Raw genomic sequence first — 27,998 nt, forward strand, 5'->3', positions numbered from 1 at the left:
ATTACATCGTAAAGATGATGAGATCGCTTTGTACCTCAAGCTGAATGACAAGGCATGATTATCTTTACCTTCATATAACTAATCTTAATAGGAAGGTTTGATTGCGCTAGATGCCGAGTTATGTGCATCAGATGGTAACCTAAATAAGCATTTGAGGATGCGCAGGCGCCGCCGGAGATACAAAGGCCACTCATTACAAAAGACCGGCATAGTTATAAGTGGTGTGGATCGCAAACCTCCTGTACACACCCGTAGTGGACTGGATGGAATCGAACTTCTCCTTAAGGGTATTGCACAATCTTCAAACGTAGAACGGATCAGAGAACGATATAACAGAAGCAGACAATCCCTATCCGCCTCACCGAGATTTCTCAGAAATAGTCCTCATCAGGTTCAAAACTTTCTGGCATTTAGAGATGACATACTCAATATGGTTTGCCCAAGTTAGACGCTTATCAAAGATAACACCGAGGTAACGAAGGGCTTAGATAATTTGACAGGGGAGTTATTGAGTGTTATAACTACGGCATTAACAGCTCTACGAGTGAAAATAACGGCTTCAGTTTTAGCTGAGGAAAATTTATACCCCCAAGACAAATTCCATTTCACAATGTCATCTAACCCTTGTTGTATATATGGAGTACATAATTTATGACTCCGGGGATGAAACCACATGCCCCTATCATCTGCAAATAACGAGCATTTTAGCTGAGGAGAAATAGCCTTCGGCATATCATTAATTGGCATATTAAATAAGGTGGGAGATAGTACACGATCCAGGGGGACCCCGTTCTCGACAGGGACAAACCGTGAGTAGTCTCTACCTACCCGAAACCTTAACCATGTCTGAACATCAAGTTATTTACGCTATATGATAGTATTAACATAAAACATTTACTATCTCGCAGTGTTTGTATGCAAGCATCATTGATAGGAGCAATTTATTCATTTAAAACGATTAATTAAAATTGTGTGTGTAGAGTTGTCAAATCAGGAAGGATCTTTGCTCGGTTTCTCACTGGGCAAAGAATACTCTACACTCCAAAAAAAAATGTGTTTATTTGAACAGAAACTCTGATTGAAACTATCATAACATAATACTGTATCACATTCAGCGTTCGCCACGATATGGTTGAAATATTGCCGATGTGGTGTTAAGCCATAATCTTTCATTCATTCATTCATTCACATTCAGCGTTATGTCCTGTCAGCTTTCATTCATGTTCATTCATGTTTATTTTGACGGGGCCTCCGTGGCTCAGTTGGTTAGCTCACTAGCGCAGCGTATTGACCCACCATAATGCTGACCGCTGTCGTAAAGCATTTGTGTTTTATTTAAAAGAATATCCTGCTGCAATATCATTATAATAATTCAACAAGTAGCATCGCTCAGACAATCTGACTGATAATTTTTGAGAGCATGAACAGTTACTGAAAACACCACATAGAGTTATTGCCGAATGAAATAAATACTGGATCGTGATTCTGTACAAACGTTGACGGCCCATGGTCGTGACTCTAACCACTTCCATTCGGAGTTTCATCTAGACTGATTTAGCTGACCTTTTTGATTTCACCAAAAGATTACAACATGCTCATGAAACGTGGCAGTTTGCATGGAAGGGGAGAATAAAACCACTCGTGGTTTGTTCCAGGGGTGTCTGAATTCTAATAATAAGATTTAAAGGAGCAAAATTGTAGATAAAGGTGACAGAGAAACAAAATATTACAATATACATACGCCTGCATTACGTAACCACGTAATGAAGTTGTCTCATCAATCCATTAGAGAAGACTATGACGATTATACTGAACTGTCAACTGAAGTATTCGCTAATTCATAATTAGGCAATTCGTAATTCCACAGTCATCTTAACCAACTAAAATTAATTGATTTGATTGGTGTTTTACGCCGTACTTAACAAAAAATTAAGTAAATAAAATGTTCATTATGTGTTGTAAATATTTAGACAAACTCTGAAAACAGCATGTAAAGAATGTTAAATATGGTGTCAACTTTGTTAAAAACTAAGTACACAACCAAATTAGTTTGAAATGACGCAACTTTCTTTGTGACATTGAACCAATGAGCCGGGGCTCTGTCACAAAACTGGCTCAGTATGGGTCCCAATTCCGATGACGTCATATTGCAAAGCTGAGCCTTACCTTCCTTCAGTGGCTGGAGATCGAATATTTTGTTCTACAAGAGATAAAATGAGAATTTTTGGATTAATGGAAATGCAGGAGTGCTACTACTTATCAGATGAAAAAAAAACAGTTTTACTCAAAAGGTAACAAAGGAGAAAACTGCGTAAATACAACCCCTAACCATTCACTGGCACAGATCGTATCACCTTTTAAGCATCTGTAGAATATAGCATTGCCTTTATTTGGGATAATGCTACATGGCGTCACCTATATATTAATAAGTCTACCAGTGCGATAAAACAAATAAAACTTTCACTTGTCAAAATCTAAAAAAAAAAACACCTTTAACATACCTGGAAAAACGATAGAAAATCATTTGCTCTGAATCGAAGTGGGTGCTACACCAGCCTTATAACCTGCTTATAGCTCATCTTTCTAGGACTTGTTGATTCACTCGTTTGGTGTTTTACGCCGTACTCACGAATATTTCACTTATTAGGTTGCTGCAAGACCTTTCCATGTACGACCGGACAGGAACCCCAGCATAAGCTGGATCGCATTGGTAAGAGGCTCCTGGGTCATTGCGCCGTGCTGGCGTGTTTACATCCTCGGCCAAGGAAGTCCCACATCGTTTTAAGACCTTAAGATAAAGACAGCGGATTGGCAAGTGGCACAGTCAGTTGTAATGCATGTAACTATTATCGTACACTCATTATTATCGTAATACAACTAAAACACGTTAGAAGATCAAGACTTTTTTATTATATGGCCGAACATTTGACCAATCCACCGCAGAGAGTTAACACAGCTCTCAGCTAATAAAACCCCCTTCCACAGGCTAGTAAGCCAAGCCCACAGAATAGTAAACCACGTCCACACAAAACAAGGCTCATGTTATGTCTGACACCAAATGTTCCATTGTAGTAGACACACTTAGACTACGACAACCGCCAGATAACATTTTTCGTTACTTCTACCCTAACGCTATACCGAGAGACGATTACTGCTAGATAACACTTTTCACTTGTTTTTACTCTAACGCTATACCGAAACGGTGTTCGTCAAGAGGTTTTTACATGTAAGAATGACTTTTGCTGATACCAACAAATATATTGCGTTCACAGCACACAATATATACTTGTTAGCTATGCAGTAATCTAGGTGTGTTTCATGATTTATACTAGTTTTGTTCTGTTTGTGTTTCACTTAATACATGTTCTGTTTATGTTTCACTTCATATTTGTTCCTTGAGTACGGCGTAAAACACCAGTCAAATAAATAAATCAATAAATCATATTTGTTCTGTTTGTATTTCACTTAATACTTGTTCTTTGTGTGTTTCACTCAATACTGGTTCTGTGTGTATTTCACTCAATACTTGTTCTGTGTGTGTTTCACTCAATACTTGTTCTGTTTGTGTTTCACTCAGTACTTGTTCTGTGTGTGTTTCGCTTAATACATGTTCTCTTTGTATTTCACTTAATACCTCTATTTGTTCTGTTCGTGTTTCACCTTATACTTGTTTTGTTTAGCGCTTACAGTCATGTGTTACCTGTGACGTTTTAATTGACTTTATACACATGTAGTGAAACAATATATACATCAATGCATTCCTATCAACACATAGTAAAAAAAACTAGCAAATCTGAATATATTCGGTTTAGAATCCTGTATATGTAACTGTATATACAAGCAAAAGGTACAAATATGCACTTTATTAGTTGCATGGTGACTTAGTGATACGATACGCAAAACGTGTATAGTGTCAATAATCCTCATATCAAGCCTCGCCCAATATGAAGATTATTGACGCCATATATTTGCGTATCCTATCACTGGGTCACCAGGTAAAGAATTTATCCTGAAGACCCAGTTCAGTGCAGAAGACCGATGTATAGGTGAATCGCCTCAGCGGGATGAAAATCGTTGGAACCCAACAAAGGGAGATAACCTACACAGCAGAAGCATTTGACGTCGTCTGCAGGATTCGAAAATATACCTGTACCCATGTGACCGTACTTGTCCAATGAAAAGCGGTGTATTTTGTCGGAAGCGAGATAATTAGTTTTATCTCCCTCTCCCATTCGCCACGTTCAAATACAGACCACTGGGTACAAATCGCAGGACTGACACACAATCTTAGTTTTATGTACCTTTCCACACTCCCGCCCGCTTCAGGGCCTGTGTTAAATGCTACACCACGGATTAACCGGAAGTCTAAACAGCTGATACCGGGAGGCGAAAGAGAAAAGGTAATGTCGCTCTTTCGTGTTTTCGACCTTTTAAAAAAAGGCGAAAAAAGGTTAATTTCGCATTCTTGATCTTGAAATATAGTCAAAAAACCTAAAGTAAAAAGAGAAAAACAAAGAAGAAAAAAAGTTGATGCAACTTCGCACTTTCAGTCTTTCTCCTTGCATTTTCTTGCTTTCACCTTGCACTTTCGTGTTTTCTATCTCCGCAGTTTCGAATTTTCGTTCTTTGCCTTTTCGTATTCTCGTTTTTTCGTGTTTGCGCGTTTTAATCAAAACATGGATGCTCTTGGCTTTCCACGGTACTCTGCGCAGTTTCCTCCCATCCTAATGATCGCAGCCGTCTTGAGTACTGCATGAAACACCAATAACTAAATAAGTATATAAATAAATAAATAAACAAACACGAACCAACTTTTTTTAAAATTACTGACTTGTCTGGCTTCCACCATTTGTTTGACGGACGAGAAACCTGTTCAGAAAGCATTTGTTCAGTTTAAAGTCGCTCGTAGCCCTATGTAAACAGACAGCATACTACGGATAATATCATCCTGCAGTAGGTAAAGGCCCATAACTAAAGAAAGTGTAAATATCAGATACATATTTTGTGCTACCAAACTGACCAAGTATGACCAAATTTAAAGTTATTCCCAAATGATTGCAACATTCTGTTGACCATGCGTCGGTTAATCTCACCGACGTAGTAGCCATTCCGAAAGGTTTTTATTTCGGGCTTTACCATTAGTGTGACAAAGCCTGACACCCCATAAACTCAAGCTCCAGAGACAAGATTTAATGCCCCATAGTCATGTCACGCACAAGTCGTGTACAAAGCATGTCATGTACAAGGTCCAATGCCCGACGCACATTCCATGGACATGCCCTGGAAGCCTGTAAACTCATAATATGCTGAAGGCCGGTGCTCTGAAGCATCATTTAGCAAAACTATAAATACTCACCAGTTTGAAGTCGTGAAGGGCCATGGAGTTGTCCTCACTACTCCTGTACGCCTTCGCAGACAACATGAGAATCGTCTCCTTTTTGGAATCAATCAAGGCTAACTCCTGTATATCCACATTTCCATTTTTCCGGATCCAAGATTTTCACTGTGTAGAAATGTAGAAAACGAGTAGAAATTAAAATTCATGACATCATCAGGGTATCAAGTAAGACTAAGTATAACAAGACCCTCTTGATTAGAAAATCTGTCATTTTTTATCTTCTCAATGTATGAATGTAATTTACCTTTCACAAAGCCTTTCAGCACTGAATGTTAGAAAACATTGTCGAAGAAAGACCTGGCTTAAAAGCCTGATTGGCAATGTGAAAACAACGTAAGAATAAAGTACATGTAGTATACAGTTAAGAAATAAATGACACAGAACACCTTTTTAAAGACAAAAACACAAACTAACAAAAAGCCGAATAACTTGCTACTTTACATCTGGTTTCTCGTCAGCTTTCTTTTCTTGAAGGTTGACAATGACACCGAAGGAAAGCAAACCTAGCACCAGTGTAGTGGAGAGTGAAGCAACCACAGTATAAGCACTGGACACCTCTTTTGTCCTCTTCTGGATTAGTGTATTTCTGGTGTTGTCTGAAACAAAAAAGAATTCTTCAGCTATTTAAAAGGTGGTTTTTTTGGAGCAGTCAAAAATATTTCGTTTGTACGACGACAGCCAGCACTATGGTGAGAGGAAAACATGCATGAGACTTGATCTCAAAACCCTAAAAAAGGAAATGAAAATAAAATAATAATAACAAAAACAATAATAACAATAACAATAATAATAATAACAACAACAACAACAACAACAACAACAACAATAATAATAACAATAATAATAATAATAATACATTTTCATTTGTAATAATTTTGATTGTTTTTTGTTTGCTTGGTTTTTTTTTTATTGATTTGTTACGATTTATTACGATTTTTGTTCTGCCTTTTTATTTACTGATTTTCCAACTTCGTGTTTACCAAAAAAAGCCAAGGATAGGAGATATAAAGTGTCTAGCTCAAAAAGAAAACAAAATAATTTTTAAAAATGCGCGGAAAGAAAGATTGAACTGCTAATAAGATTATTTACCATCGGGTTAGTTCAGTATTTTAGAACATGAAAGCCTACCAAGTCAAAAGAATTCGACTTGTCCGCCATTTTCGGTTCAGTCATGCTTTTTAATTACAACCACCGTTTCAAGAACCTATCTAAACGCCCTCCAGTTTAGCAGCTTTGTTTCTGGAGCAGGCAGAGACCACTGTGAGTGCTATTAACATGATCACCTTTTAACTGTACAGAGAAACCCGCATATACGTGTAGAAGAGAACAACATCAGCTCTCCAAGGTACAAAATAGAGTACAATAGAATGGGATAGCTTTGATACAAGAATCTATTTTCAGTACCATTATTTCATCGTTTGTTCTTCAACCAATGGAAATAATGTCAACAGGAAGAGGTTTCTGATTGGTTTAAGAGCATCGAATGAAATCGCTTTTTAACTGTATAAAGGCCTACATAGGTGCAGAAAAAATTACCGTCAGTTTTCTCAAGTGTAAAATGAAAAAGAACCGATTGGTGGGGGAGTGGTACCATCACTACTGGTACATAATGGATTTGAACGCAATGTAATCAGGGTCATCTGTAGGTCAAGGGAGGAAATTTGTGCTTGAAAAAGAGACACGATATGCCTGAAATATAGGTCACAATCTTTCTCCGGTAATAAGATGAATTGATTGATGGTGGAGATATATCAGCCCCCGCCTACCCCATCACAACACATAGACTATTACCCACACAAAATACCACTTATATAGCCTATCAAAGGGCCATGGTGCGCATGAGTTATCAAAGGCCAGTCATGAATCAGGGTAATCTTGAATATAGGCCGAATAAATAAAGCTATGGCAGTACTGAGACTCAATGGGAGTGTTTCAAAGCACTGTCATTTTGATACATTTCCTCTGTAATTAATAACAGGTTTTAATATATTGTATTTAGACAGTGAACTAAGGCAGGATCATTGTTCAAGGTTCATACAGATCTAAAACCCATGCACGGCATTTGTGTAACTCTCGCAATACAAAATGGGACGTTCCAAGTTAATAGTCCTAAGACCCATCTACAAAACAACGTAAGATACCAGTTCCCAAAGAAACATGTAAGAAATAACATGCAAACAGTAAATAAAGGCGGTAACATGTAAGAGAAGGAGCTGTCTGTAGTTTTTCCTGATGCATAGAAGGCAGTCGATATTCTAGGCGTTACATCTAGTTCAAGTTTCAAACTTGAATATAGTCCTGTATCTAATAAATGCACTTCCAGTACGTTGGACACTTTGTTAGACGCGTGTTCAATTCCATTTTGCTATATTTTTGTACCCATGAGGCCAGATGAACAAATGCATTTTTATCTGAGACAGATAACATCAGTAAACTTATCTGAAAGAGTCGCAGCTACGAACTGATGATGTTTGTTTGGTATGGACCACACTTTATATAATCAACGGAAGTAATATCATTGGTCATTGCTGATACAATCAGAATCCTATTCCCTGTTGACACTATTTCCATTGGTTGGTGAAATAACCGTGAAACAAGACAATGAGTCGATGCGAAAGCACAGCGGCTAGTAAGATATAGCATATTAAGATACACCGGTTAACATGATAGTACTCAAGTTTAGATGAAACTACTAGCAGCATACTAATATTTTTATATTTTTAGTTTTTATAGTTGATGCCATGGATACCCATCAAAGAAAAGGTATTTATTTGTCACACTCCAGCATATATAATTCAGTACAACGGCAGCAATGAGCATTATATTGTGAGAGAGAATATATGAACATCTGTGTGTAGACTGCCAAGAACATATATAATTTGGGGGATGGGAAAGGAAACGAGGCCCATAAGTGGTTTTGACATGAATCTTTACAGATGCCCCATAGAAACATGTTATAGACAACATCCATGGCCCATCTTTATTTTGAGAACGTCAATCATGGTTTAAATCATATAAATGTAACAGTTTTTATAAAGTCGTGGACAGGCGAATTAACCAGGGCCACTTTGACGTCTCGACGTTTATAAATCCATGAGGAATCAATCATATAATTTTACACCCCATTGTACCCATTGTACACTGTCCGAATTCGAGCGGCTTACTTATAGTCAGTGGCTCAGTTGGTTAGCCCGCTAGCCCAGAAGTCTCTCACCAATGCAGTTGCTGTTAGTTCATGTCCAGCACATGCTGGCGTCCTCTCCGGCCGTTTGTGGTATGGTCTGCCAGCAGCCTGCGGATGGTCGTGTGTTTCCTCTGGGCTCTGTCCGGTTTCCTCCTATCATAATGCTGGCCGCCGTCGTATAAATGAAATATTAATATATAATAATATTAATATTCGTAAAAACACCAATCAAAAAAATAAAACAAATAAATACTACTAATGACACATGAACATCAAACTGCATGAAGTGTATATAAACAATATAAAAAAACGCGACGCAGTCATTATCATGCAGTATCTCTCATATTAACTTTCACTTACAGGCCACAAGCCTTTGCAATTCATCTTTACGGCACTGTTGATCGCTATCGGCGATCTCATACTTAATAGCGTAGCCCTATCCAATGTGTTACGATTTACATTTAACATTTAGATCTAGTACCCAGTGCTGTCTTGCATTCGATTAAGTGCATGACACTGCATGGATAAACTGGTAAGTGACTTTAAGATGATCTAGTTTATACAGGTATTAGATGTCTATCTACTGATTGCCGACTTCTTCAGTATGTGGGTACTTATATTGCTGGATGATCGCGTGCTAGTATGTGGGTATCTATATTGCTGAATGATTGTGTGTCAGTATGTTCGTATTTTTTATTGCTGGATGATTGTGTGTTAGTATCTGGGTATTTATATTGCTGCAGATTGTGTGTCAGCATGTTGGTATCTATATTGCTGAATGATTGTGTGTCAGTATGTTCATATTTTTTATTGCTGGATGATTGTGTGTTAGTATCTGGGTATTTATATTGCTGCAGATTGTGTGTCAGCATGTTCGTATCTATATTGCTGAATGATTGTGTGTCAGTATGTTCATATTTTTTATTGCTGGATGATTGTGTGTTAGTATCTGGGTATTTATATTGCTGCAGATTGTGTGTCAGCATGTTGGTATTTATATTGCTGGATGACTGTGTGTTAGTATGTTCATATTTTTATTGCTGGATGATTGTGTGTTAGTATCTGGGTATCTATATTGCTGAATAATTGTGTGTCAGTATGTTCATATTTTTATTGCTGGATGATTGTGTGTTAGTATCTGGGTATATATTTTGCTGAATGTGTGTCAGTTTGTTGGTATTTATATTGCTGAAGATTGTGTGTTAGTATGTGGGTATTTATATTGCTGGATGACTGTGTGTTAGTATGTGGGTATTTGTAAAGCTGGATGATTGTGTGTCAGTATCTGGGTATTTATATTGTTGGATGATTGTGTGTTAGTATGTGGGTATTTATATTGCTGGATGATTGTGTGCTAGTATGTGGGTATTTATATTGCTGAAGATTGTGTGTTAGTATGTGGATATTTATATAGCTGGATAATTGTGTGTTAGTATGTGGGTATTTATATAGCTGGATAATTGTGTGTCAGTATCTGGGTATTTATATTGTTGGATGATTGTGTGTTAGTATGTGGGTATTTATATTGCTGGATGATTGTGTGTTAGTATGTGGGTATTTATATTGCTAGATGATTATGTGTTAGTATGTGGGTATTTATATTGCTGAAGATTGTGTGTTGGTATGTGGGTATTTAGATTGCTACAGATTGTGTGTTAGTATGTGGGTATTTATATAGCTGGATGATTGTGTGTTAGTATGTAGGTATTTATATTGCTGGATGATTGTGTGTTAGTATGTGGGTATTTATATAGCTGGATGAGTGGGTGTTGGTATGTGGGTATTTATATTGCTGGATGATTGTGTGTTAGTATGTGGGTATTTATATTGCTGGATGATTGTGTGTTGGTATGTGGGTATATATATAGCTGGATGATTGTGTGTTAGTATGTGGGTATTTATATTGCTGAATGATTGTGTGTCAGTATGTTCATTTTTTTATTGCTGGATGATTGTGTGTTAGTATCTGGGTATATATTTTGCTGAATGTGTGTCAGTATGTTGGTATTTATATTGCTGAAGATTGTGTGTTAGTATGTGGGTATTTATATTGCTGGATGACTGTGTGTTAGTATGTGGGTATTTATATTGCTGGATGACTGTGTGTTAGTATGTGGGTATTAATATAGCTGGATGATTGTGTGTCAGTATCTGGGTATTTATATTGTTGGATGATTGTGTGTTAGTATGTGGGTATTTATATTGCTGGATGATTGTGTGCTAGTATGTGGGTATTTATATTGCTGAAGATTGTGTGTTAGTATGTGGGTATTTATATAGCTGGATGATTGTGTGTTAGTATGTGGGTATTTATATTGCTGAAGATTGTGTGTTGGTATGTGGGTATTTATATTGCTGAAGATTGTGGGTATTTATATAGCTGGATGATTGTGTGTTAGTATCTGGGTATCTATATTGCTGAATGATTGTGTGTCAGTATGTTCATATTTTTATTGCTGGATGATTGTGTGTTAGTATCTGGGTATATATTTTGCTGAATGTGTGTCAGTATGTTGGTATTTATATTGCTGAAAATTGTGTGTTAGTATGTGGGTATTTATATTGCTGGATGATTGTGTGCTAGTATGTGGGTATTTATATTGCTGAAGATTGTGTGTTAGTATGTGGGTATTTATATAGCTGGATGATTGTGTGTTAGTATGTGGGGTATTTATATTGCTGAAGATTGTGTGTTGGTATGTGGGTATTTATATTGCTGAAGATTGTGGGTATTTATATAGCTGGATGATTGTGTGTTAGTATGTAGGTATTTATATAGCTGGATGATTGTGTGTCAGTATCTGGGTATTTATATTGTTGGATGATTGTGTGTTAGTATGTGGGTATTTATATTGCTGGATGATTGTGTGTTAGTATGTGGGTATTTATATTGCTGGATGATTGTGTGTTGGTATGTGGGTATTTATATTGCTGGATGATTGTGTGTTAGTTTATGGGTATTTATATTGCTGAAGATTGTGTGTTAGTATGTGGGTATTTATATTGCTGAAGATTGTGTGTTAGTATGTGGGTATTTATATTGCTGAAGATTGTGGGTATTTATATTGCTGGATGATTGTGTGTTAGTATGTGGGTATTTATATAGCTGGATGATTGTGTGTTGGTATGTGGGTATTTATATTGTTGGATGATTGTGTGTCAGTATCTGGGTATTTATATTTTTGGATGATTGTGTGTTAGTATGTGGGTATTTATATTGCTGGATGATTGTGTGTTAGTATGTGGGTATTTATATTGCTGGATGATTGTGTGTTAGTATGTGGGTATTTATATTGCTGAAGATTGTGTGTTGGTATGTGGGTATTTATATTGCTGAAGATTGTGTGTTAGTATGTGGGTATTTATATAGCTGGATGATTGTGTGTTAGTATGTAGGTATTTATATTGCTGGATGATTGTGTGTTAGTATGTGGGTATTTATATTGTTGCAGATTGTGTGTTGGTATGTGGGTATTAATATTGCTGGATGATTGTGCGTTGGTATGTGGGTATTTATATTGCTGGATGATTGTTTGTTGGTATGTAGGTATTTATATTGCTACAGATTGTGTGTTAGTATGTGGGTATTTATATTGCTGGATGATTGTGTGTTGGTATGTGGGTATTTATATTGCTACAGATTGTGTGTTAGTATGTGGGTATTTATATTGCTGCAGATTGTGTGTCAGTATGTGGGTATTTATATTGCTGAAGATTGTGTGTTAGTATGTGGGCATTTATATTGCTGAATGATTGTGTGTTAGTATGTGGGTATTTATATTGCTGGATGATTGTGTGTTAGTATGTGGGTATTTATATTGCTGGATGATTGTGTGTTGGTATGTGGGTATTTATATTGCTGGATGATTGTATGTTGGTATGTGGGTATTTATATTGCTGAGGATGATGTGTTAGTATGTGGGTATTTATATTGCTGAAGATTGTGTGTTAGTATGTGGGTATTTATATTGCTGAAGATTGTGTGTTAGTATGTGGGTACTTATATTGCTGGATGATTGTGTGTCAGTATCTGGGTATTTATATTGTTGGATGATTGTGTGTTAGTATGTGGGTATTTATATTGCTGGATGATTGTGTGTTAGTATGTGGGTATTTATTTTGCTGGATGATTATGTGTTAGTATGTGGGTATTTATATTGCTGAAGATTGTGTGTTGGTATGTGTGTAATTATATTGCTGAAGATTGTGTGTTAGTATGTGGGTATTTATATAGCTGGATGATTGTGTGTTAGTATGTATGTATTTATATTGCTGGATGATTGTGTGTTAGTATGTGGGTATTTATATTGTTGAAGATTGTGTGTTAGTATGGGGGTATTTATATAGCTGGATGAGTGTGTGTTGGTATGTGGGTATTTATATTGCTGGATGATTGTGTGTTAGTATGTGGGTATTTATATTGCTGAAGATTGTGTGTTGGTATGTGGGTATTTATATTGCTGAAGATTGTGTGTTAGTATGTGGGTATTTATAAAGCTGGATGATTGTGTGTTAGTATGTAGGTATTTATATTGCTGGATGATTGTGTGTTAGTATGTGGGTATTTATATTGTTGAAGATTGTGTGTTAGTATGTGGGTATTTATATTGCTGAAGATTGTGTGTTAGTATGTGGTTATATATATAGCTGGATGATTGTGTGTTAGTATGTGGGTATTTATATTGCTGGATGATTGTGTGTTGGTATGTGTGTATTTTTATTGCTGGATGATTTTGTGTTGGTATGTGGGTATTTATATTGCTGGATGATTGTATGTTGGTATGTGGGTATTTATATTGCTGAAGATGGTGTGTTAGTATGTGGGTATTTATATTGCTGAAGATTGTGTGTTAGTATGTGGGTATATATATTGCTGAAGATTGTGTGTTAGTATGTGGGTACTTATATTGCTGGATGATTGTGTGTTGGTATGTGGGTATTTATATTGCTGGATGACTGTGTGTTAGTTTATGGGTATTTATATTGCTGAAGATTGTGTGTTAGTATGTGGGTATTTATATTGCTGAAGATTGTGTGTTAGTATGTGGGTATTTATATTGCTGAAGATTGTGTGTTAGTATGTGGGTATTTATATTGCTGAATGTATGTCAGTATGTGGGTATTTATATTGTTGGATGATTGTGTGTTAGTATGTGGGTATTTATATTGCTGGATGATTGTGCGTTGGTATGTGGGTATTTATATTGTTGGATGATTGTGTGTTGGTATGTGGGTATTTATATTGCTTAATGATTGTGTGTTGGTATGTGGGTATTTATATTGCTGAAGATTGTGTGTTAGTATGTGGGTATTTATATTGCTTAAGATTGTGTGTTAGTATGTGGGTACTTATATTGCTGGATGATTGTGTGTTGGTATGTGGGTATTTATATTGCTGGATGATTGTGTGTTAGTTTATGGGTATTTATATTGCTGAAGATTGTGTGTTAGTATGTGGGTATTTATATTGCTGAAGATTGTGTGTTAGTATGTGGGTATTTATATTGCTGAAGATTGTGGGTAATTATATAGCTGGATGATTGTGTGTTAGTATGTGGGTATTTATATAGCTGGATGATTGTGTGTTGGTATGTGGGTATTTATATTGTTGGATGATTGTGTGTCAGTATCTGGGTATTTATATTTTTGGATGATTGTGTGTTAGCATGTGGGTATTTATATTGCTGGATGATTGTGTGTTAGTATGTGGGTATTTATATTGCTGGATGATTGTGTGTTAGTATGTGGGTATTTATATTGCTGAAGATTGTGTGTTGGTATGTGGGTATTTATATTGCTGAAGATTGTGTGTTAGTATGTGGGTATTTATATAGCTGGATGATTGTGTGTTAGTATGTAGGTATTTATATTGCTGGATGATTGTGTGTTAGTATGTGGGTATTTATATTGTTGAAGATTGTGTGTTAGTATGTGGGTATTTATATAGCTGGATGAGTGTGTGTTGGTATGTGGGTATTTATATTGCTGGATGATTGTGTGTTAGTATGTGGGTATTTATATTGCTGAAGATTGTGTGTTGGTATGTGGGTATTTATATTGCTGAAGATTGTGTGTTAGTATGTGGGTATTTGTATAGCTGGATGATTGTGTGTTGGTATGTAGGTATTTATATTCCTGGATGATTGTGTGTTAGTATGTGGGTATTTATATTGTTGAAGATTGTGTGTTAGTATGTGGGTATTTATATTGCTGAAGATTGTGTGTTAGTATGTGGGTATATATATAGCTGGATGATTGTGTGTTAGTATGTGGGTATTTATATTGCTGGATGATTGTGTGTTGGTATGTGTGTATTTATATTGCTAGATGATTGTGTGTTGGTATGTGGGTATTTATATTGCTGGATGATTGTATGTTGGTATGTGGGTATTTATATTGCTGAAGATGGTGTGTTAGTATGTGGGTATTTATATTGCTGAAGACTGTGTGTTAGTATGTGGGTATTTATATTGCTGAAGATTGTGTGTTAGTATGTGGGTACTTATATTGCTGGATGATTGTGTGTTGGTATGTGGGTATTTATTTTGCTGGATGATTGTGTGTTAGTTTATGGGTATTTATATTGCTGAAGATTGTGTGTTAGTATGTGGGTATTTATATTGCTGAAGATTGTGTGTTAGTATGTGGGTATTTATATTGCTGAAGATTGTGTGTTAGTATGTGGGTATTTATATTGCTGAATGTATGTCAGTATGTGGGTATTTATATTGTTGGATGATTGTGTGTTAGTATGTGGGTATTTATATTGCTGGATGATTGTGCGTTGGTATGTGGGTATTTATATTGCTTAATGATTTTGTGTTGGTATGTGGGTATTTATATTGCTGAAGATTGTGTGTTAGTATGTGGGTATGTATATAGCTGGATGATTGTGTGTTAGTATGTGGGTATTTATATTGTTGCAGATTGTGTGTTGGTATGTGGGTATTTATATTGCTGGATGATTGTGCGTTGGTATGTGGGTATTTATATTGCTGGATGATTGTTTGTTGGTATGTGGGTATTTATATTGCTACAGATTGTGTGTTAGTATGTGGGTATTTATATTGCTGGATGATTGTGTGTTGGTATGTGGGTATTTATATTGCTGAAGATTGTGTGTTAGTATGTGGGTATTTATATTGCTGCAGATTGTGTGTCAGTATGTGGGTATTTATATTGCTGAAGATTGTGTGTTAGTATGTGGGCATATATATTGCTGAATGATTGTGTGTTAGTATGTGGGTATTTATATTGCTGAAGATTGTGTGTTAGTATGTGGGTATTTATATTGCTGAAGATTGTGTGTTAGTATGTGGGTACTTATATTGCTGGATGATTGTGTGTTGGTATGTGGGTATTTATATTGCTGGATGATTGTGTGTTAGTTTATGGGTATTTATATTGCTGAAGATTGTGTGTTAGTATGTGGGTATTTATATTGCTGAAGATTGTGTGTTAGTATGTGGGTATTTATATTGCTGAAGATTGTGTGTTAGTATGTGGGTATTTATATTGCTGAATGTATGTCAGTATGTGGGTATTTATATTGTTGGATGATTGTGTGTTAGTATGTGGGTATTTATATTGCTGGATGATTGTGCGTTGGTATGTGGTTATTGATATTGCTTAATGATTGTGTGTTGGTATGTGGGTATTTATATTGCTGAAGATTGTGTGTTAGTATGTGGGTATGTATATAGCTGGATGATTGTGTGCTAGTATGTGGGTATTTATATTGTTGCAGATTGTGTGTTGGTATGTGGGTATTAATATTGCTGGATGATTGTGCGTTGGTATGTGGGTATTTATATTGCTGGATGATTGTGTGTTGGTATGTGGGTATTTATATTGCTACAGATTGTGTGTTAGTATGTGGGTATTTATATTGCTGGATGATTGTGTGTTGGTATGTGGGTATTTATATTGCTGAAGATTGTGTGTTAGTATGTGGGTATTTATATTGTTGCAGATTGTGTGTCAGTATGTGGGTATTTATATTGCTGAAGATTGTGTGTTAGTATGTGGGTATTTATATTGCTGAATGATTGTGTGTTAGTATGTGGGTATTTATATTGCTGGATGATTGTGTGTTAGTATGTGGGTATTTATATTGCTGGATGATTGTGTGTTAGTATGTGGGTATTTATATTGCTGGATGATTGTATGTTAGTATGTGGGTATTTATATTGCTGGATGATTGTGTGTTGGTATGTGGGTATTTATATTGCTGAAGATTGTGTGTTAGTATGTGGGTATTTATATTGCTGAATGATTGTGTGTTAGTATGTGGGTATTTATATTGCTGGATGATTGTGTGTTAGTATGTGGTTATTTATATTGCTGGATGATTGTTTGTTGGTATGTGGGTATTTATAATTCTGGATGATTGTGTGTTAGTATGTGGGTATTTATATTGTCGAATGATTGTGTGTTAGTATGTGGATATTTATATTGCTGGATGATTGTGTGTTGGTATGTGGGTATTTATATTGCTGAAGATTGTGTGTGTTGGTGTTTATATTACTGCCAATAGAGCATCTTTATTTAGCTTTTTATTTATTTGGTAGGTGTTTTACGCCTGCACACACGAATATTACACTTATTCGACGGCGGCCAGCATTATGGTGGGAGGAAACCGGATATATCTCGGAGGAAACCCCAAAACCATCGACAAAATGCTACACACCTTACCACGCACGGCCGAGTGGACGCTACAGTGAGCTGGACCTGACTAGTGCTGGCGTACTAATCCCTGCGGCCACGGAGGACCCCGCATCTTTAAATCTTTTTTCATATGAAAAGAAAGTAAGTATAGAAAAGGTAAATTTAACGGGTAAAGCTATGCTGACATTGTATTTAAATTCTTTAACTTTCAAAGCATGGACGTTCTTGCTATCTCGTGTAAAACAGGTAAAACCTGAAAAGGCAACTATAAAAAGGCGTAAGTGGGATTTGAACCATTGAACCAGAAGTGTATTCCAAATTCCCGTTAATCTTGGTGGATAACATTAGTGTAATTGCACATCACATATTTCATACCCGGAACTATCGCCATATCTCGTATATACCGACTTTAATTATACAAAATCAGAATTACTGTTTTAAGAACACCTGCAACGGGAATATTTCTAAGATATACTTTATTCTTTTTACCGTTTCCTACCTTTCAGCTTTGCTCTGTTTTTCAACCGATTTCGCGATATCCAGTCCCACAAAACATACCTGCCGCCGTCAAAATCTATCTCAAGACATAATGCTGTGTATTTAATATTTCACTTATACGACAGCGGTCAGCATTTTGGTAATAGGAAACCAGGCACAGATCGGGGAAAACAAACTGCCATCGGCAGGCTGCTGACAGACCTTCAAATAGATGACCGGAGATGAAACCAGCAAGAGTGAGTCTTGAACTCACAGCGGTGTCATTGGAGAAATTCTCCTAGGGCATTGCGCCGAGCTGGCACGTCAACTACCTCAGCACTGGCGGCGCCTAGTATAAAAGGTCTAAATGACTGTGGCGTGGTACAAACGGACATATAGACCTAAAGCTTAAATGTTTTCAAAAATATTAATCAAGAGGGAAAGACAGAGGGAAGGGTGGACAGCGAGCGAGGAAGGAAGAAAACAGCGGGAGGAGGTACAGCGCCGGTGGAGGGGTGTGGCAGTGGGAGTACAGCGTACATATATGTCTTTACCACTTAGAGAAAGGGCACTTAATGATCAAGGAAGACATTTTTTTTTGCCGTGTTATGTTATAGAAACGTGCTTTTCCCAAAGAAGCCTGACCTGTTATTCTATATATCTTGAATATAGTTGAGTGCACATTAATAGATGACGCATCGACACATCTACAATAAGTTGGATCCTTTTGTTGCTGAAAAGTTTAAAAGCCTCTGTAATGTGCTCGACTGCCATTCACGACCATGACTGGATTCCAGAACGTAGCTAAATCGGCAGAGCTGAAAACTGAAGATGTCAAATCTGAGGTAAGACTGACTATATACTTTTTTAGTTCTTCGGTATTTTGTGTTATGTGTTCTTTTGGGAATTGGCCTTGCGATTATTGAACAGGAATGTTCATCTTTGCTTGACTATTGGTATACGCATGTCTGTTTCGACGCGTAGATTCAGCTGAAAAAGTTTTCGTTCGAAAGATTTAACAAAATTCTTGGAACAAGAAGATTTATTTTTGTTGTGATGTTAAAGTGAATCTAAAATCAGACAACAAATTTGAATTAATTCCAGTGGAAGGTTTGCATAGTTTGATAACGCTCATCAACAGAATAAATCGCAAAAAATCGGCATTGCATCGCCAGTCGTATGGCAGCGCTATTTTGCTATGTTATCTAGACTGACGTCACATCACCTAGAATCTCTCCTGTTTAAGTATAGTGGGTACTGAACAATATAGGGTGGTTCTGAAATTAGGTCCACGTGACTGGGTCTAGACATAGAAGGTGTAAACAAAACGCGAGATACCCCGCTCAAGGGATTCAGTCTTGTTCTATTTTCGAACGACAGAAGTTTGGGTTAGGCAGTGAGGCAAGGCGAACTTTTAGCAGTCCCTTTCGTCTTCGTCTCTGTCTACTTGATTGTCAGCATCAGCTGGCTGTAGACATCCGCAAGTGCGGCAAACAGAACAGAGTTTTGTCTTTTGAAACAAATTCTTTCCTGTCGGTATTGGCAAGGCGTATAAATCTCGTTTGAACATAGCCATCTGTACAACGCGTCTGTAGGTTTTTATTCTGCACGTGACACGCGCCATGTTCACTCTAAAGTAGCTGAAAAATCAAATATATTTTAAATAAATATAGGCTGTATATATCCTACGGCATAATTGGATCACATTGCTAAGTTTCCCTTTTCACAGAAACCACTGCAGTAATTATGACCTACAATATTTGGATTCAAACTATCTTTGGTATATTGCTTTGCATGTATTTATATGTGCAAAAACGGCAGCAGTTTCCTGTTCAGCCGATGTTACGACAGGAATGACGGTTTCTTTTTTTAAGTTTGACATATGTTGTATTAATTGAACATAAATATTGTTTTAGATTAACAGGATATCATGTTCAACATAACACAGCATTATGTCATAATACCACGATACTTTCTATTTACCCTGATATGGTGTTAAAATGAACAAGTTTTTTGAGTGATCTGATTAAATTCAATTTTCTGCACCTTATCCTCATTATTCAAAGATATTGACTGCTTCTCTTACAATTTGCATGATTATAAATACGTCCTTACTTTATATAATCTGTGTCCTGCGATAATTCACCAAGAGCATGAATTATGACTGATTGGGTTGGTATGATTTATCAATATCAAAACTTGGACGAATTTGCATGTGGATATTTATCCACAGCACATAAAATACGTAATGGTTTGAATATAAATGGAGACCAAAGAAACGCACATTGGCAGATATTTTTATGGAAGAAAATTGAAGAATTCTCATAAATCTTGATAAACGTTTTTATAGAAATATAGGAATCTAGCTTAAACTCTAAACACAAATATTGTTGGTCGTTCAATGAAGATTTATTTTTCTCTCCTTAATCATAATCGGTACGTGGATTTCAAAACACAGATCAAAACACTGCAACATTGCTACATCTAAATCGTGTAAGGCCGGGGTAAGAGGAGGGGGAGGGGGCGTTGGGCCTCCGTGGATCACTTGGTTAGCGCGCTAGCGAAGAGTAATGGCCCAGGAGCCTCTCACCAATGCGGTTGCTTTGAGTTCAAGTCCAGCTCACGCTGGGTTCCTTCCCGGCCGTACGTGGGAATTTTATCTAGCAACCTGCGGAAGGTCGTGGGTTACCCCGGAGTTACGCTCCCACCATAATGCTGTATAAGTGAAATATTTTTGAGTACGGCGTAAAACACCAATCAAATAAATCAAAAGTCAAATATAAAAAGTGTATGGTACCTGGTCACGCAGAACGAATCTAAGAAAGTATTCTCCACAGTTACTTTTGAATTACACAATTTTTACATGGTTAAGTTTTCCTTTATTGACAGACCGCAATGGAGATACAGAAGAACGCAAATAATAAACGTGCGATTCTAGCAGCTGTTGGAGCGAGTTTGCTGACGGCATTAGTTGTAATAGCCGTGGTTTTCTCCCTTTACTACGGTACTTACCTATGTCAAGCCAGGAATACACCCAAAAACGAGGTAAGAGATGTTCTGATGGGATAAATATTTTCAAAAGAAAAAGATAACACACTTTTTCCCCTATAAATATAAATAACATTTCGAGCTAGTTTAGCCAACCGTTACACCCTCGATTGACTAGCCTCTAGTCTTGGCTTCATGTGCTTTCACCAAGGAAACTCCCTCACCTTCCGCGATTCCTTGTTACACGCCAAGGAAACTCCTTCACCAGGAAGAATTTCCCATTACAATCTTTTACAGACATCAAACTGTCTAGATAAAACGTACGTAGTATGTGTTTTATAAATCATTCAGGTACTAGGGCAAAAAGACATTCCCTTTTTAAATTCAGTGCAATGCCCGAGGTTACATGGCTAAACGTGTTATTTCAGACAGCAGTAGCTAGCGATAATCCCAAACTTCACATCAGTTTGATCCAGAAGCCTGTAGGACATTCCAAGTCGACATGTTACAGTAAGTTGCTGGATAACGCTTTCAGCGAGGGTCGATACTTTTTCGATAATCAGTGACCGATATTATCACCTCCATGTCTGGAGGATGTCTCCTGTCTAACGGCAAACAAGATCTTATAAGTTACAAAAGCGAAACTCATGGAACTGGGTCCAAGACTTGCTTCCAAACTGAAGAGTGAAGAGTATACCACAGAAGTTATAATTTCAGTCTAGAAATCGCCGACCGTTGCACTAATGAATTTGATCTCAATTATTTGTTTGCTAAACTATTTCATTTAGATGATGACTACAGCAGAAAAAGAAACCGGTTTCACACTTCTTTAATAAACAGCAGGATCAAAGGCATGGTTCCAGTTCCAGTTATTCACCCATATGTTTTAATACAGATTTTTCCATATGTCGTATTAAGAGGACATTTTTTGTTCTATTTTGGCAATTGTATAGATTAATTTACTTCATAAATTCTCCTTGATTATCTCAGAGTCCCAATCCACGGGAAAGGTTGAGGTGAAGGACACAGAGCGGGTGATCATAACGGAAACCAGGACACCCAATCAGACACTCCATGACACCGTGACTCTCCAGGACTTCAACAGGGTAAAGTGTCTTGTAATACGAAGCATGTTCTCCCTAGTTCTCCTGAGTCAAATCAAGGCCCTCGTCGTTCGACTGTAGCTTGTTGGTAGGCATGTTGGGTCTCTTTTGTAAGTGAATTAAACAAAGGTGTTATTAACCGTCAATTCAACATTTTACCGCCATAATCCGTTAAAAAGGTATGTTATAGAATGCACACCGGACGATTTCTTTACGGCCATACCAATGATTGCAAACTGTAACATCGAAACCACTATTAGTCCATGTTTAAGGATTGAATTTATTTGATTTTGTCGCCCAGAAAATACAAGCCATAAAAGACCTTAACAGGAACGAGTGTTTCATCTCCACTCTGGATATCCAGTTCGAGGAGGCTAAGGCAACGGCCCAGGGCAACCAAGTAAGTGTAAAAAAAATAAGACCTTGTGATATAAAAGAAATTACTTAAATATAAGCGTCAAGTTAGACATTCGAAAGGTGTTTGGAAAGCTAAACCGAGAGAAAAGTGTGTCAATGGTGGCGGTCAGTTATACTTGTAAGTAGCGAACGTGGAGAGCGGAACATACTCTGTCATGTCTATGGCTCGGGGGGGGGGGGTTAAAAAAATCTGTACCATGCACATATGTATATTGGTTTGATTTGCAGACAACGTTTGACCTTGAAAACTACGACACTCGGACTACAGTAAGATCAAAGAGACTATCCCTTTTCAACTTGCGCAGCGAGCACTAGGTTCTCACGTGGTGGAATTCTGCAGAAATCTGCCCATGTATTGGCTGAAGGACGCCAATGGCCGAGGTGCGTTTTCCACACTCATCGAATGCATGCAGGTCAATTGCTAGTACACATTTGACCCCTATGGCAAACCTGTGTAAAACAAATCCGAAAAAATTGTTCCGGTATGGATAAAAAAAAAATACAAACAAAAAGTACATTTTAAAGCAACTAAAGACTACAGTCAAGAAAGTGTTTTATTTTTTAGGACAAAGATGATCTCAACTATGGAACGGAAACACAATGTTCTGCCCTATGCTTTCTTGGCTATTGCGACATCACGATAAAAGACCTGACCATCACTCATGATTCTTTCATATACATGTAGATCATGACTTCAGTTTGTATCTTATTAGCTAGTTTTACTGGTTATCGTCATATAGACAGATGTCCACTGGATTTCTCTCATACATTATCACCCTTGTTCTTACCAACAAGCTGAAGATAACCCATATAAATAAATATCTAAATAAATAACATGTGGCATTCCCCAACAAAGAGTCCCCGCTGTGACTGAAGATGGCAGCTGTCGAAACCAGGACTGAAAATTAATATGTATGAAAATAAGAAAAACAATCAATCAGTTTTAAAATTATATGGATATATTTACTTATTTCATTGGTGTTTAATGGCGTTTTTAAAAATAACTTTTGAAAATAATCCAAGTATTGTGTGAATACGATGTGAAAATCACAGGATAATGTCACGGCTAATCGTTTATGGTCAAAGACAACGCATGCGCCATTGCTCATAGAGCTGATTTACAACATTACAATTACTAGACAAGCTTGACGTTTTCACCCCGTGTAATACGCACCGTGCTGTAAGGTTTAGCCTCACCCCCATGGTCCTTTCACAGGTCTGGGTCAGCATATATCAAAGTGCTTTAAACTTCTTTTAGAATCAACCTATGAATTCTTTACAAAAAAAGAGAAGCAGACATGTACAAGTTGGTCAGCATTTATCAAAGTGCTTTAAACTTCTTTTAGAATCAACCTATGAATTCTTTACAAAAAATGAGAAGCAGACATGTACAAGTTGGTCAGCATTTATCAAAGTGCTTTTAAACGTCTTTTAGAATCAACCTATGAATTCTTTACAAACAAAGAGAAGCAGACATGTACAAGTTGGTCAGCATTTATCAAAGTGCTTTAAACGTCTTTTAGAATCAACCTATGAATTCTTTACAAAAAAAGAGAAGCAGACATGTACAAGTTGGTCAGCATTTATCAAAGTGCTTTAAACGTCTTTTAGAATCAACCTATGAATTCTTTACAAAAAAAGAGAAGCAGACATGTACAAGTTGGTCAGCATTTATCAAAGTGCTTTAAACGTCTTTTAGAATCAACCTATGAATTCTTTACAAACAAAGAGAAGCAGACATGTACAAGTTGGTCAGCATTTATCAAAGTGCTTTAAACGTCTTTTAGAATCAACCTATGAATTCTTTACAAAAAAAGAGAAGCAGACATGTACAAGTTGGTCAGCATTTATCAAAGTGCTTTAAACGTCTTTTAGAATCAACCTATGAATTCTTTACAAACAAAGAGAAGCAGACATGTACAAGTTGGTCAGCATTTATCAAAGTGCTTTAAACTTCTTTTAGAATCAACCTATGAATTCTTTACAAACAAAGAGAAGCAGACATGTACAAGTTGAATTAAAAGTTTTTTGATTCATATTTAGATTACGCGGTTTAACTTCAAGATTTTTCTGTACACAGTTTGAACGCAACCTACTAGCTGTAAATCACAACCAGTGTTTGTAAGCTAAACCCATTGTTGTATTCTTCACAGATAACGTACAAGTACGAGGAAGGCGGGATTATATCCGGATCAAAGGAAAGATATTTGGTGTGAGGTTTGTCATAACCATTGAATGGTGATTACCTTTGTTGATGCCAACGGAGATGAACTGTCAACTGGCTTACCTGTAATAACCGAATTATGCGTCTACTTACCGAGCGAGCAAACCCTAAAGGCTCAGATTTGAATTAATTCAAACTAACTTTTACCCTGTTTTGTATTCAACCAACGACAAATAAATATCAGCCATTGACGCATATCTTGTTATACAGTTGGTTCGTCTTTGTTGAGTGTGTAGACGTTGATCAGTGTGCTCATACGCCTATTATCAGTCCTGGTTGATTATCACCTTCCCATAGGGATTACCCTTTGACGGATTATTATCTTCCCAAAGGAATTATCCTTCGGCGGATTATTACCCTCCCAAGGGATTAACCTTTGACGAATTGTTACCCTGCCAAAGGGATTATCCTTTGACGGATCACAAAGTTGATACAGCAGGGGAGAGCAGCTAAAGTGACACATTGGTGACCCTTGCTGTTTGCCTCCAATATGGCGTGCAAGTATATACTTTATACATAGGAGAGTTTGCTAGTTATTCACGAAAGGCAACTCATATGACTCCGGTCGCCTTAGGTTTTCTCCAGGCTCAAAACTGACTCGCCATGGTGTCTGTGAAAAATAAATGATTAATGGAGTGATTGGTGTTTTACAGAAATGTCCTCCAGTGGGGTATTAAAAATATGCAAATACGTGTGTTCATGGTAACCTAATAAAGTCATGTTTTTCATGACACAATGTCCAAGGTAATACAGTTCAGAAACGTCCCTGTTAAATAAATATCCCATTCATCTCCCTTAAGATACAAGGCAACGTCATTCGTTGTTCGCGGAGGCTTATAGAGACCCGAGAACTGCATTGCGAAAGTGATGCTCTTATCGGGTCCAGGTCTGTACATCAGAAGGGAAGCTTGTGAGTAAGTTGCCAAGGGTCGGTGGCTAACCCCGGGCACCTCGGTTTCGTTTACAAGTGAACCATATTTGAGTATAATGTTAAAACATAATGTAATAAATGCACTACAAGCTTAATGTAGAAACATAATGTGATAAATGCACTACAAACTGATCTGAGTTTATAAATCAATGATTTTTTTTTAAAAATAGGTGCACTAACACTCAGCAAAAAATTTTATTTCTATCTAAAGCAAACAAAATAAGAATATATTTTAATTAAGTGCAAGATAGCAGTAGATAATTCCAAAGTGTGTCAGCAATCCATTAAGTTTGTGTAGCATTATTATCCAGTAGGTGCCCCTTCATTCGCCAGTTCGGGGGCAAATCTTGGATCCAATTGCACCAATTGCCCATGTGTAGCCTCAAATGTAATATCACTCAATGTACCTATGTGGTATAAGGATGCACGGCACATTAAATATTGACGCCAAAGAAGAAAAAATACAGTCACAGAAATTATTTTGTTTATTTATTTGATTGATGATTAACGCCATTCTGAAGAACATTTTACTTACGATGATACCTTGTTAGCGATCTTTACTATAACCTAAGCGGCTACAGTGTTTTTTATTTATTTATTTATTTGATTGGTGTTTTACGCCGTAGTCAAGAATATTTCACTTATACGACGGCGGCCAGCATTATGGTGGGTGGAAACCGGGCAGAGCCCGGGGGAAACCCACGACCATCCACAGGTTCCTGCCAGACCTTCCCACTTACGGCCGGAGAGGAAGCAATCATGAGCTGGACTTGAACTCACAATGACCGCATTGTTGGGAGACTCTTGGGCACAGTGTTTTTTGACGTGAATGGTAACTCTACAAATTATTATTTAATCAGCAAATCGTATGGGTCCTTGGGACGTGTCATGTTAATGGCACTAATATCACCATGCCGCGCCACTGGAACCCTAAGCTCTTCAGTCTAGGTGGAAAAAGAAAACATAGCAGGATTAGCGTGACGTCACACCGGAAACAACAGCCACATAGGGCTGTAGAGAAAAGTAGAGTCTGACTGGTTAAAATCGATAACATGGAGAAGTTTTTTATGGTGGATTTTTGAAACGTTGGGTGGGATATTTTATCGATCTATATTTATAGACCTATTTGGTCACGTGTTGTAGTTTCTGTTAATACTGATCATAACTTTAAACCAAAAGAGCAATTTAACGTCAATAAATCTGCAAGAAACAATATCGTTTGTACCCGTAATGCTAAGAAAGGGTAAGTTTAAGGCCGTAGCTACTAAATATATTTATGGCATAAGCCATACTCGTATTTAACTTGTTATCTGACAAGAACAACCGTGAATATCCATATTTTGATACAATATATTGTATGTTGAAACCCATGATCAAGAAGAAAATACATCAAGCTGTATGTCATTGCCTTCACCTTCGTTTTCTATTTTGTGTGTGTGTGTGTTGGGGGGGGGGGGGGGTCAGTATTAAACGTATACGCCAATTATGTAATTTAGTTTTAAATATGGACATTTTTTCTGGAATTTTCAAACATTTCAAGCTCAAGAAAGTCAATGTAGAGTGTCGTAGATTTGTTTTTGCGAAAAGCACACACAAAAACATTTCCAAACGTTATTTTCCATGCCATGTTCAATGGTGCGTATTTCATGTCTGTAAAGTACACAGTTTTATTTTAATGCACAAAAATGACACACTGTTATTTCCCATTAACTTAACTGTAGGTGGAATTTTATTTACTGCTACTGATAAATTGCCGCCAAGCACTGTGTACAAAAATGGTCTGTATATACTGGTACTGAGAGAAGTGGCGCCAAGTACTGTGTACAAGAATGGATTGTATATACTGGTAATGATAGAAGTGCAGCCAAACACGGTGTACAAATATGGCTTGTATAGAGAAATGAACTCCTGGTCGACATGTATAACGGGAAAAGCCACTTATTTATTTATTTGATTGGTGTTTAACCCAGTTCCCCAAAACATTCCATTTATTCCACGGCGGTCAGCATTATGGTGAGAGGAGGCCAGCATCAGCTGGAATTGAACACACAGTGACCGCATTGGTGATATGTTATTTACAAAAATAGTCAAAACATTAGTTGTTTTGGTTTGTGTACATCGACATTCAACTGATAGGGTAATACCGACTAAGCCACGAGAAGCTCCGCACAAAATTCAGGCAGAGTTTAGAAACACATATTATCTGAAGAATAATGTAGAACAATTCCATCTCTGAAGAATACAAAAGTCTTCTATCCATACAGCTTTAGGAAAATGGCTACATAAACGTCCGAGAAAAATCAAAGTTATTGCCTTAATCATACGTTCGATAATCCTCAATCAGCAAAACTGTTCACAGTTACTCTTACACAACCAAGTGGCCTTTCCTCACTGACGTTATTATTTGCATTTAATGAATCGCTTCAATTCCAATTTTCCTTTGTTGTTTTTGACTTTCTTCTTTATCTACTTTTTTGTTTTCCTTATTAGCCAAAATCACATCGTGTAAATTGTTTTGAGAGGTAAATATGTGAGATCATATATGTGCTTATATACCTGATCGTACTTAACAATTTGTCAGTCATAAGACGCCGAGTCTTTAGTTGTGT

The 27,998-nt window shown here is 37.0% G+C and overlaps 1 protein-coding gene and 1 long non-coding RNA gene across 2 annotated transcripts; one reads left to right on the forward strand and one right to left on the reverse strand.

Moving 5' to 3' along the window:
- Positions 1–241: 241 nt before the first annotated feature.
- LOC135480739 (uncharacterized) lies at positions 242–5,963 on the reverse strand. The gene is made up of 4 exons (XR_010445958.1): positions 5,840–5,963; positions 5,357–5,503; positions 2,502–2,788; positions 242–2,200 (listed from the first exon to the last, which is right to left on the reverse strand). It is a non-coding gene; the product is annotated as an uncharacterized LOC135480739 (long non-coding RNA).
- Positions 5,964–18,409: 12,446 nt separating this feature from the next.
- On the forward strand, positions 18,410–24,637 carry LOC135480705 (uncharacterized). Its single transcript, XM_064760615.1, has 6 exons — positions 18,410–18,571; positions 20,616–20,771; positions 21,705–21,820; positions 22,119–22,217; positions 22,463–22,615; positions 24,388–24,637. The coding sequence occupies exons 2-5, from the start codon at positions 20,741–20,743 to the stop codon at positions 22,547–22,549; spliced, it is 333 nt and encodes a 110-aa protein (XP_064616685.1). The 5' UTR covers positions 18,410–18,571; positions 20,616–20,740; the 3' UTR covers positions 22,550–22,615; positions 24,388–24,637.
- The last annotated feature ends 3,361 nt before the right edge of the window (positions 24,638–27,998 follow it).

This window comes from Liolophura sinensis, chromosome 13, assembly GCF_032854445.1.
Source record: "Liolophura sinensis isolate JHLJ2023 chromosome 13, CUHK_Ljap_v2, whole genome shotgun sequence".
NCBI lineage: Eukaryota > Metazoa > Mollusca > Polyplacophora > Chitonida > Chitonidae > Liolophura > Liolophura sinensis.